Here is a 12,654-nt window from a genome sequence, read left to right as displayed (position 1 = left end):
ATTGTTCCCACTATTCATCATCTTGTAGCAGGACTCCCTCTGCTAGGTTCACAAAACAACACACTGCATTTGCTGGATGAAAGGAAGTGTGTATTTCTGCTTGGGTATTAGCAAAGTATTCTGTCGCAAGCTAATGATGATACCTGTGCTGCAAAACTTTAACGCTTCAGAACTCTGGAGCAGGAATTTCCACTACTGCACTATTGCTAATAATGCACGCAGTGAAGCATTGTCAAAACAGAACTGGGACCTGAACCCCAGCAGTATGAATGACAGTAGCTACGTTTTGTTTTACTTTTTTTTGTTTTCCTATTTTCAGTGGATGACAGTTGCCCAGACAGCACTATAGCAACTAGTGACGTTACAGCAGAGGGTACAATGGGGACCAACAATGTCACCATGGAAAGTGCAGAGGTATCAGCAGATGTGTCAGAAGTGAGTGAGAAGGGAGATTCTCGTGTGGCTGCTGAGGCTGATGCAAAACTCTCTCTGCGAATGAACCTTGTTACCCCTGTGAATGATGGGAGCGAGGAGTCCCTGCCGTTCAGCTTGGAAAGTAAGAGGATGAAACCTCAAAATGTACAAGTCCTACTAGATCTCAGCCCTAAGTCACAACCTCTTTGTGGCATTCCCCGAGACAGTCTCCGAGTCTCTGTAATTTTTCTCATTTTATTTTTGGGCAATGTCACTTAAATTTGTTTCTCTGTTTCTACAATGCTCTAAGCAAGGGTGGGGTGAGAGGAGAGATGTCTGTTGTGAGGAAAGTATTTTGCATACTAAAAATTGTGATGTATAGTGGCAACATCACAGGATAGGAACTGGAGTTTGATTATATTGGGAGGAAGAAGATTTTGAAAGTATAATTCGGACAAAAAAGTTTGACAGTGTTTTAATCAGAACAGCGACGTTCATTCTAATAGTGTAAAACTTGTAGAAACTCAGGCCTGTGATGAGAAGTTGGGTGGGGAGGCCTTGGCACCCTTTGTCCAGCGTTACTCACCCTCTCTCTTTGCTGCGTGTGGAGGGCTGGGAGGGGGCAGGAGAGTCTGTTCAGGTGACACCAAAATCATCCTTCCCTTCCATCTTGTTTCAGAGCCTATAGCCAGTGACAGAAAAGATGGAACCTCTGCTTCTGCTGGAGCTGCTGCCAGGTAACTGGGCTTGTTGCTCTGCAGAGTTAATACAAAGGTCTGGGTAGATCCTTTTTCCGCTTGTCACCAGCATCGGGGGAAGGGGGTAGGGGAGGGGGAAGAAAATGAGACACAGGAGCAGGGAACACTTCTAGCAGTAGCCATGACATTAACTCTTTAGCTCTTGTAGCAGGTTTTCAGTACACGGGCAAGGTGGGTGCCCCACATGCTCTTTCACTACTGACTCTGTGCTTCCTACTAATGTCAGTGTTTTCCTCCTTCTGATTGTAGTCAAAGCAGAAATTCATGCCTCGTGCAGTCCGGAATGCAAGTCTGCCCTACCCACCTCTTAAATTTCAAATACATGGTTTTCTGCTTTCTTTCCTTATTGTGCAATTTTCTGCAAAGAATCTCTGAGGAGTTCTGAAAGAGAAACATAACCGATATACTGAAATAGCAGTTTAATGCGTTGACCAAAACATACGTTACTCCCTTGTTCTCTTCATTTGTACTTATCTACCTTATCTCACATTTAATGCCTAGCATTGCTTGATTTAATCTTTTGGGAGTACGGTTTATAAGTACTAATAAGAATTTGAGTCAGAAAATAGTGACCTGTAATCACCTGGGTGAAGTATAATGGTTTGAAGCAGCGAGAAAACTTTGAAATAAACGTGGTGTCTCTTGTCACAGGGTTGCATGCCAGATGGCAATCATGCCTCAGTGCTGAGGATGAGTGGCAGTCATTCCTCACTGGCTGAGGATGGGTTGCCCTTGTTAGATATAGGCTGAACTTGATCTCTCAGGGTCTGCTTTATGACTGTCATTCCCACAATGTTTTTGTGGTGTCGTGAAAATCCTGAGAAGTAAGCTGTAAATGGTGTAACCCTGTACCCTGGTGGGTACCAGAGGTAGTAGATTGTGAAACTCCTGATGGTGCTGCAGTTTTCTACGCTATGTTTTCTGGAATTGTTACCTTGCTCTTGGTGGTTAGGGTGTCTGCAGGAATGACAGAAATGCTTATGCAGTTGCAGCCTTGTTTCTTGACCTTTGAGACTGACCATCTCACTCATCCTGTGGCTGTATAGGTCAACAAGCTCAAATAGCAGTTGTTGCTTTCCCAAGGGGCTAGAGAACTCTTGCTTTGCTGTATAAGGGATTTTCTCACTCCTTGACGCTTTTTTTTCTTTGTTTGTTTTTTTGTTTGTTTTAAATCTGCTCTGCTAGCTCCCAGAAAGCACCATCTGTGTTTAGTCGTGTCTGTGAAGTTCGTCGAGAGGATGAGGCCAGAGGTCATGGTCTTTCCACTTCTCCATTTAGGTAACTCCTCTCAGTCTTTGCCTGCCAGTCCTGGATTAATATACACATGTGCATTTTCTACATCAAAGAAATTGCACTAAGTCATTGTCTTTGGGTGACTTAGAATGTTGGGGACAACGGGGTAAGTATAATAAGTACTGTATGTTTGTATCTCACATGCTAATCAGACCTAACTTTTTGACCAAGCAGTGATGTGATTCCAGTTGGCTAATATGCTTTGGTAAAATCTGGGGCTTGAGAGAATTTAGATCATAATTACAGTTGTTTAAATACCTTTTCTTTCTCCTGTTCCAAGATCTTCTGACCTATGGTGTATGTTATTGTTTCTGCTAATCTATGCCTTCCAAATCCATCGATTTTTTGCTGTCTCTGGTTGCCTTGAAAAGGACTGTACTGCTGCATATCTTACGGTGATAAGAGTGCTGGCTGGAGGACCAGGTGTAGAAATCTGCTTCTTCAGTGTTTTCTGTTCTGCCTTTTGATGGGACAGTGAGGTCTTGGTCTATGGAGAAAGAGTAATCTATATTTCAAGAGCACTGAAACTAAAGACTGTAAAGAATAGGGATTTCCAGTGCTGGGCGCTGTACAGACAGAATGCAAGACAGTCACTCCTCAAAGTCCTCAGGTAGATGTGGGAAGCCAAATGTATACTTCTAGTGCGTCTCAGTATCAGTTCCATATAGTACCTGGTTACACTTTTGGCAGGGCAGGCAAATTCTAATGAAAACATTAGACAGCATTTGTGTTCATGCTCCTGCCTCGTCTTGCCAGGTATGATTACCAGCTTCAAGCCAATGAAGTGCTGAAGCAGCCTGTAGCAACTTCAAGATGGCATGACTTCCAGAAGCATGTTGCATCGTTGGTGCCTGATGTGTGGAGTATAGATTGCTTTATTAGTGTTTGGAAAAGCACCTAGTTCTCTACAGGTGTCAGCCATTCTTTTTGCTACCATGTGAATCACTTGAGAGATGTTGAAAGGTTATTTTATAATTTGAGACTCACTGAATTCTGTGCAATCTTAAGAAGCAATTGAATGACTGCCAGGGTGGGTTTTTTTTTTTAATAGTGCTTTCACTTGAGTGGCAGCATATAGGTTGTCTTGCTTTTTTAAGAAATAATTTTCATCTTATTTTAACTGGTTTGCAGGGGGAATCTGTTCAGTTTTCCTGGCACACAAGAAGATGCTGAATTACATGAAAGTCCCAGCAGTTGGCAGTACCAGCAACACAAGGCAGATGACAGTGGTGGACCGGTCCTAATTCCTCAGAGGATGGAGCAGGACTGCGATCAACAATCTTCAGGTGCAGAGGAAGGGGAGTCTGTGGAGACTGGTATTGTAAGCACTCAGACAGAAGAAGGGAGAAGAATGCAGAAGAAACCAAGTAAGGCTGTTAAAATTGATGAAAGCCAAGAGAGGTGGGCAAACACCAAGAATAAAGGAATTCAAACTACAGCAGACTGTCTTTTTACCCCAACAACTGTTACAATAGCAACACAAACATCAGAAGAAATCTGTAGGCACGTGGAAATGGGAACCAGTATGTCTGGGCAAAGACCTGGGCGTCAAGATGCGAATGTCCAAACTGAGGAGAGTGGAAAAAAGCTTGTGCATGCCTCTGGAGAGGAGACGGACTCTCTGCACAGTCAGGTGGGATGAAGGCTGCCTGTATTTACTTTTACTGCTTTAGAATAGTAAAGTCTCCCTTCAGCCAGTAAATTCACTAGCAGTAGGTTCTCTGTCAAAAAAAGCAAAAGACCACTTTAAAATGTTAATGTCGCAAGCTTTCTTGTATCAGCTGTACACAACTGCTAGAGTAGCAATACTTAGTGGGCAGCATAGTTTCCAGAAGTAAAAGTCTGTTTATTTTCTGGAAAAATATGATAAGGTTTGTTTTGGGGTTTTGGGGGGCTTTGTGTTTTTTTTGGTTTTGGTTTTTTTTGGTTTGTTTGTTTCTTTCTTTCTGTGTGTGTGTGTGTGTCTGTCCAGATGTAGTTAACACTGTAAAAAAAATTTCACTTTTTGTTGGATGGATATGGGAGTTGCATGAAACTTTGAATGAAGGTTTTGATGCCTTCTGTTTTGCACCAAGCAACCTCTGACAGCTTGTTCTGCCATGCCATCCAATGTCAATGGATAAACACGTGAGGGGAGAGCTCCTCCAGAGAAACGTTCTGACAAGATGAATAACTTTGCATTAGGATTTCAGAAAGTATTGCAGACTCAAGAAAAATCACTGCTTTGCAGTTACAGCTTGTATATTTTCTTGTGAATGCAAGGACTAGAAAAATTATTTTTTCTAAACTTAAGAATAGCGCATCCTCTGGAAAACAGGAGATTAACAGGGCCATAAATATGCAATGCAACATGGATGTGATATGTCTGAGAGTCCACTGAATGAAAGAGTATCAGAAGCCGTGCTAAGCAAGTTTGCCATTTCCTCCTTGGACAGCTATGATTTCCCTTCCTCTACCTGTCAGCAAAACGTGTTCAGTTCTCCCCTGTTTAGGGTCTCTTGTGTTGTTTCATCTAATTTGTAACAAGATGCTGAAAGGTTCCCTGCCCTGGTACTTGAATGTGGTATGAAGAAACTGTACTGCAGTGATAGCTCTACCCAGAAATTATTTGCTTTTCATTGTGGTCTGTTTTGTTTTTAACTTGTCCTGTTTATTACAGGGAGAGGAGGAGTTTAACCTTCTTCACCCACCCAGAGGCCAAGTTCAGCATCGCCACATGCGAACGATTCGAGAAGTGCGCACTGTTGTTACGCGTGTTATAACAGATGTTTACTACATAAATGGTGCAGAGGTGGAACGGAAGGTAGTTGAGGTAAGTTCCTGTTTTCAGGGCTAAATGTAATGATATGTTGGCTGAAAAATAAAAGTAATTAAAATGAGAATGTGTTGTGGCTGCAGAAAATGAGTTGAGTGAACAAGTCATAGTGCTGTGATGACAAACTTTTCTTTATGAGCAAACATGTGGACCATTTAGTGCATGGCAAAAGTGTATTTCATGCCCGTTACTGTATTCTGAAGACACGCTGACTTCTTTTTTCCTTCCCAAAAAACTAAACAAAAGACTTTACTATGTGCATCCAGCTGTTCTAAAATTCTTGGGGTTTTGTCAGAATAGATATTTCAGAATAGGCAGAAATTCTATTAGTAAGTAAAAATCACTTCTGCCTGAAAAATTGAACTATGTACAGTAGTTTAGCCTGTTTTGCAGCTCAGTGTCATTTTTAACCACACTCTCTTTGTGGACCAGATTCTAAGAGGTCAACAAAAAGCAAATTAAAAACTAAACCAAGCCTATTGTTAGTACACTTGTGTTGGTGTATGTCCATTCATGAATCAGAGGATCTTAGGGAATCCCAAAAGATAGCTGACAAATGCTGATTTGATGTGCACAGTAATCATATTGGCCTGCTAGCAATAAAACATCACTGCTATTCTGCTGTAAAGGTGAATAATGTAAGATTCTTGTGCTGTGTTGTTACAGTGAGTAATGCCACAAAAGAATAAATCAGTGCAGTGCAAAGCTTATACTTTCACACCTGATACTACACGTGAAATTGCTTATTGTAATATTAAAATAGAGAATTAAGTTTCTGAAATGTGCTTACATAGATGTGTAATCACAGTTGTATAATCATTTCCCATTTATCCACCGACATTTGCTGCCACTATTTTGTAGCTATGTATTTTTATGTCCATAGAACTTTAATGGCTCCAAATGACCAGCTGTCTTAAACTGATCTTGGATTATTAGTAACCAAAGGCTGTTAGTGTCTCATGTATTTGGTGCACTCTCGCTCTTGAAGGGTGGGAATTATTCAGAGCCAGACTAATTAGATACCAACCAAGTTCTGTCCTGGTGACTGATTTCTTAATGTGACTTCTTTATATAGAGCAGCTACAGGTCTATACTGAGAGAGACACTGTCTACCATTGATCAGCCCAGACTCAAATCTGCGTGGCTAGCTTCAGTTTCATGAACGCGGTCTCACCTTGTCTGCACTTTGACCTGGTGATTGTAGAGCTTCCCACCTAGCAAGTGTGTCACTTTGACAAACCTCTGTTTTTTTGTTTTTTTTTTTTTTTTCTCTTAAGGAAAATGAGGAGCCTGTAGTGGAGTCCCAGGAGTGTGAGACTGACACGTCCTCCTCTAGAACTGCAGTGGGCTCATCGCTGACCTCAGGGGACCTTGGTGATGTCAGCTCCTTCTCATCTAAGGCCTCAAGCCTCCACCGTACATCCAGTGGAGCAAGCAGTGGTCATTCTGCCACACACAGCACCAGCAGCTGCTCAGGGCGAGGAACTGGAGCTGTCAAAGGGAAAGTGTGTGGGACAGAAACTGGAGAGTTTGCTTTACCCATTGGCAGAGGTGTCTTAGGAAAATTAAGGTACGTGCAGAGCCTTTGGAAAGGAAGGACATATTTTTCAGAAGTGAACAGCTGGCTTGGGTGGCATGTAGAAGCAGGGTAGACCCTAAAGCAAGAATTTTCTGGGAAGGACCTGGCTTGCTGAACACAAATAAGGAGATAGTCTTTGCTTTCACATCTGTTATTCCTGAAGGAGCAGTTTGTTTCCTTGTGAGGCACTGCTTTGCCTAAGCTCTTGCCAGTTTAGCAGTGATGAGGCAAACTTCTTGATCAGTTGTGAGATCACAGAGAAAATGGGGGAATCCTAATGAGCTGGCTTCTCTTTTCAGAACAGTTAACTCATAAATTCTCTAGCCCTAGGAAAGGAGCTGGTCAGCCAGCATCTCCACTCAGAGTTAGCCAGACAGGAGCACTGCCTTGTGAGGAAGAAGAGGACGCTATGCCTGGCACTCGTCAGGGTGGCAGGGCACCTGTGACACCTCGTGGGCGAGGAAGAAGAGGCCGCCCACCATCTCGAACAACAGGAACAAGGTACCCTGGAAAAAGGACGCTGTAACTTTAACATATTGCCAAGGAAGAGAATGGGGAGTTGCTGTCTTTATGTGACAGAGAAAACGGCATATTGAATGTTTCAGGACCACCTAGTTTTTGGTGTTTTTGGTGACAGCATGTAGCAGCTGCAAGCATCTCACCCAACTAGTCTTTGTTTAGTAACTTTTTCCTGATCCTTCTGAGACTGCTTTTCTCTTTTCTACAGAGATTTAGCTGGGCTGCCAGGTGTGGAGGATCTCTCAACTACAGCATCACCTGAGGAGAAATCGTTTGCTCGTTCCATTCACCTGCCAGATGGAGGGGAGAAACCTGACACTTCTGGCTTCTGTGCCTTACGTCGCAGTGACTCTCCAGAAATCCCATTGCAAGTGGTGACTGGCCCTTTGGACTGTGCAGACTCATCCTCTGGGAGCAGCTTTGTGGGCCTCAGGGTTGTAGCAAAGTGGTCCTCAAATGGGTACTTCTATTCTGGGATGATTACCCAAGATGTTGGGGCAGGAAAGTACAAGCTGCTCTTTGATGATGGTTATGAATGTGATGTGCTAGGAAGAGACATTTTACTCTGTGATCCTATCCCACTGGAGACTGAGGTGACCGCTCTCTCAGAGGATGAGTATTTTAGTGCAGGTAAGAGCAGTTCTTGAGTTCCATCCTTGGGTTTTCTAAGTTGCTGAATGCAATGGGAGATGAGTGCTTGTCTAGGAGGATGAGAAGCCTGGGTATAGTTGGTTAACAGGTGTTATTTGCTGTCTTGTCAGGTGTGGTGAAGGGGCACCGGAAAGAGTCTGGAGAGCTATACTATTGCATTGAAAAGGAAGGCCAGAGGAAGTGGTACAAACGAATGGCTGTTATCCTGTCTCTGGAACAAGGAAATAAGCTCCGGGAGCAGTTTGGGCTAGGTCCTTATGAACCTGTCACCCCCCTGACCAAAGCAGCCGACATCAGTCTCGGTAAGGGGAGGTACTCTTGAGCTGCTGGCTATGCTGTTCTGCGTCTTGTGCCTTTGACATGCTTCTAGTTCTCAACAGGAATTACCCATATTTAAACCTTTTTGGGTGTTCAGCAGTGCTTTTGATGCTTTATAATGGGATCTTTGAGGTAATTGTCTTGTCTTGTGTCTTACTCAGAGACTTAGTGGTATTGACTGGTTGTCGTGGTTTAGCCCCAGTCAGCAACCAAGCACCACGCAGCCGCTCGCTCACTCCCCCCTGGTGGGACGGGCAGAGAATCGGAAGAGTAAAAGTGAGGTAACTCATGGTTTGAGATAAAGACAGTTTAATAGGTAGAGCAGAAACTGCGCGCGGAAGCAAAGCAAAACAAGGAATTCATTCACTCCTTCCCATGGGCAGCAGGTGCTCAGCTATCTCCAGGAAAGCAGGGCTCCATCACGCGTAACGGTTACTTGGGAAGACAAACGCCATCACTCCAAATGTCCCCCATTCCTTCTTCTTCCCCAGCTTTATATCCTGAGTATGATGTCATATGGTATGGAATATCCCGTTGGTCAGTTGGGGTCAGCTGTCCCAGCTGTGTCCCCTCCCAGCTCCTTGTGCACCCGGCAGAGCACGGGGAGCTGAGAAAGTCCTTGACCAGTGTAAGCGCTACTTAGCAACAACTAAAACATCTCCACATTATCACTGCTGTTGCCAGCAAAACTCCAAAACACAGCCCCACATTAGCTACTACGAAGAAATTTAGCTCTATCCCAGCTGAAACCAGGACACTGGTTTGTGGAGAGTGGCCTGCTTATAGGACAGTAATGCTTGCTGTACTCATTTACCCTTGGTGGATGGCTGCTGTGATACAACTCTTCAGCGGCACTGGGAGGAACAGACAGAGGCAGGGTACAGGGCTTGAGAAGAAAGATACGCTATCAAGATATCTCTTTTTCTTGCTTTTCTCTGTCAGAGGGTGGTAGCGTGTTCCTCGTAGGTACTATTGAGTTATCCACCTCTGCACATATAGGTAGGATGAAAGCTCATGGAGTTGGATTGCAGCCAGTGACTAATCTCTGCATACTATATTACAGATAACCTTGTGGAGGGGAAGCGGAAGCGACGTAGTAACCTCGGTTCTCCCAGCACTTCCAGCAGCAGCACAACTCCCACTCGTAAAGGGCAGGAGAGTCCACGCATCCCACCAGGCACACTATCTGGGAAAAGGAAACTTGTTGCTTCTGAAGATGAGAGATCCCCAGCTAAACGTGGCCGCAAGTCAGCAATGATAAAGCCTGGTGAGAACCTTATTGTCTGATCTTAAACTTGCATTCAGCAATTTTTTTCCTCCCCGGTATTTCTGTAATTGATCTTTCCGCTTCCTATAAGCAAAAAGTAGATGTGATTGCTTGTTTGCCCTGCAGGATTTGAGACTGATACTCCCTGGATGCATTCAGCAGCCAGAGATATTTTTAGCATAGTCTGAACACTTACCTGCCATCTTTTCAGTTCTGCCTTTTAGAAATGTTCTGACCTTAATGTCGTGATTTGCCTCTCTCCTTTCTTATCCCTTTTCTTGTCTGTTTAGTCAGTCCTGAAATGTCTAGCTGTTAACGGGTGTTTCAGGATGTTGATAGACTGGCAAACATTGTCCCATTAGTCACTCAGGTTTTGATTTGACGATTCTTTGCAACCAGAAGGGTAAAAGATCCCTACCTATCCTAATGTAATCCTAACCCAATCCTGCCTCCCTCTGTCTGCTCCAGTAAAATAACTGAAGTTGAACATGTCCCAAATCTTACCCAGGGTCTTTGTGCTGAACCTGACTTCTGAGACTCATGGTGCTTCTGTCTCTCTGCAGGGGCTGTGAGAGCTGGAGAGTTTGTAAGCACCTGTGAAGGTGTAGATGCTGTAGATCCCCCAGTACTGGAGGACCATCATGGACCCTTGCCCCACAATAAGACCCTCTTTTTGGGCTATGCCTTTCTCCTCACCATGGCAACACCCAGTGACAAATTGGTCAATCACCAGAAGCCATCAGATGGCCCCACAGGGAGTAGTGAGGAGGAAGAAGGTGAGGCAAATCTTACCCATTGCATTTGTGAGTGGAATGCAGTGGCTTTAGGAAAACTGCTGGATGTTGTCTAATCAGGCATTTGTGTGAGTGCTTGTTCTACCCTTTTGGTCTTTAATCCTTTGCAGAAAGGACCTAAGGTCTTTGTTTTAGACAAGTTGCTTACTTGGCTAGTTTGGTCAGTGCTGTGCTTCCCTTTCTGCTGCCTTTTTTTCTTGGGTTTTTTTTTGTTTTTTTGTAAACGCTTCTAAGGGTTTTCTCTAGTCCTTTACTGGATGGATGAGGGCGCTGTAGACTGAGGAGTGTGTAGACATAAGCATCTGGATTATTGCAAAAAATTGCACTTTCTGTTTCTGCTGTAGAATTTTTAGAGATGACTCCATATGACAAACATTACATAGCACAGCAGCTGCGAGCAGGAGCTGGGTATATCCTGAATGACTTCAATGAAACCCAGGTAAGGGCTTGCTTACTAATCTAGAATGATAGTCACAGAATAGTTGAGACTGGGAGGAATTTCTGTAGCTCATCTTGTCCACTCCTCCTGCTGAAAGCAGGATCAAATATAGCAGATTGCTTAGGTCCTTGTCCACTTGGGTTTTGGGTATCCTGGAGAATGGAAACTCCACAACCTCTCTGGGCAATTTGATCCTATGTTTGACCACTCCCAATTTAAAAAAAAAAAAAAAAAAAAAAAAAAAGGAATGTCCTGTATTTCAGTTTGTACCTGTTGCTTCTTGTCCGTTTAGTGAATAACGCTGAGTCTGGCTCCCATCTTTTTTACACCCTGCTATCAGTCATAAATATGCATTGATAAGACCACTCAAGCCTTCCTTTCTTGAGCTTAAACAAGCTCATCTCTCTCAGCCTCTTCTTGTATGTCAGATGCTCCAATACCCAGATATCTTAGTGGCCCTTGGCTGGGCGTGCTCCAGTATGTCTTGTGGTTTTGTTGTACTGTGGAACCTAGGAGTGGATGCAGTACTCCAGATGTGGTCTCACCATAGCTCTGGGCCTCAGAACCCTTAGGGGTAGAGCTCTTTGCTTACGAGATCTACTTGGACAACTAATTTCATTTAGTGTCACTTTTACTTAAATTTAGATTTTTTAATAGGGTAAATTGTTCTTGGACCGTCATGCCTGAAGATGCAGAGTCTTCTCTCATCTCAAACTTACTGAGTCTCAAACTAAAAGATGCATCTTCTCCTTTATCTGAACTGGAAGACATACCAAAACTACTAGGCAGAGTTTTTGCCTGTGATATTATAGGTACTCCTGATTTCAGAATCTGTTTATCTAATTCACCTTTTGCATAATATGGCTGTGAAAATCACGGTTTCGGTTGGTTTCTTCTTTAAAGTGTTCAGGATAACTTAAGGATAACCGAGGATAACTTCTGGGTTTTTTTGCACACTCTGTCTCCTCTTTACATGTCTTTTTATCTCCCCTGAAGTGTAATGCAGCGTATCAGTGTCTTTTAATTGCGGACCAGCATTGTCGAACTCGGAAATACTTGCTGTGCCTTGCCAGAGGGATCCCTTGTGTGTCTCATATCTGGGTCCATGATAGCTGTCATGCTAACCAGCTTCAAAATTATCGGAATTACCTTTTACCAGCTGGTTATAGCCTCCAGGAGCAAAAATTGTTAGAATGGTAAGTGCCAAATAACCATGATCTGAGTCTACAGACTGAGGCTTTAATCAGAGAGAATTGTTACACTTGGGAGGCTCTTGAATACTACAAGTACGGAAGGTGTCCCTAGTACTGCTCCTCATGCTTTCCTTTCCATATAGGAATAGCACTTCCATCTCTTTCCTTGGATTTACAGTGACATCTCTCCAATGCCAAGGTACATTTGGGTGCCATATACACAAAAAAAGAGTCTCCTGGGAAGTAAGAAAGATGTCAGTCATGAGGAAGACTGAATTCAGGCAAGGCTTCCCATATGCTTGGCTGACTTCTCTAATTTCTCAGGAATGAATAAAGGAGAGCAATACTACTGCAATTTCCTTTTCCTTTGGTACGCTTTGAAGCCAGCTTCTGCATTTTGTATGGCGTCTAATCCAGTAGGTGTGTTCTGAGAGAACAACTCTCAGCCTTGCGAAAAGGAGGCTTAGAGGGTATCTCACCACCACGTACCAGTACTTAGGGGGCAGCTACAAAGAAGATGGAGACTCCCTTTTTGCAAGGAGTCCCATGGAGAGGACAAGGGGGATGGACACAAGTTGCTCTTGGGGAGATTCCGATTGGACACGAGAGGGAAA

General features: G+C 43.6%; 1 protein-coding gene across 5 annotated transcripts in view; it reads left to right on the top strand.

Moving 5' to 3' along the window:
• TP53BP1 (tumor protein p53 binding protein 1) overlaps window positions 1-12,654 on the top strand; it is a 32,909-nt gene that overhangs the window by 18,524 nt on the left and 1,731 nt on the right. For all 5 annotated transcript variants that reach the window (XM_064455896.1, XM_064455895.1, XM_064455894.1 and 2 more), the window contains 13 exons: window positions 320-556; window positions 1,094-1,151; window positions 2,358-2,450; window positions 3,597-4,098; window positions 5,125-5,277; window positions 6,558-6,850; window positions 7,184-7,360; window positions 7,587-8,008; window positions 8,140-8,331; window positions 9,411-9,614; window positions 10,178-10,390; window positions 10,753-10,847; window positions 11,844-12,043. In XM_064455896.1, the coding sequence (XP_064311966.1) occupies window positions 320-556; window positions 1,094-1,151; window positions 2,358-2,450; window positions 3,597-4,098; window positions 5,125-5,277; window positions 6,558-6,850; window positions 7,184-7,360; window positions 7,587-8,008; window positions 8,140-8,331; window positions 9,411-9,614; window positions 10,178-10,390; window positions 10,753-10,847; window positions 11,844-12,043 (2,839 nt within the window). The remainder of the gene's footprint in view (window positions 1-319; window positions 557-1,093; window positions 1,152-2,357; window positions 2,451-3,596; window positions 4,099-5,124; window positions 5,278-6,557; window positions 6,851-7,183; window positions 7,361-7,586; window positions 8,009-8,139; window positions 8,332-9,410; window positions 9,615-10,177; window positions 10,391-10,752; window positions 10,848-11,843; window positions 12,044-12,654) is intronic.

The sequence above is a fragment of the Phalacrocorax carbo genome, chromosome 7 (assembly GCF_963921805.1).
Source record: "Phalacrocorax carbo chromosome 7, bPhaCar2.1, whole genome shotgun sequence".
In the NCBI taxonomy this organism is placed as follows: Eukaryota; Metazoa; Chordata; class Aves; order Suliformes; family Phalacrocoracidae; genus Phalacrocorax; species Phalacrocorax carbo.
This window is presented reverse-complemented; position numbering and strand designations above follow the sequence as displayed.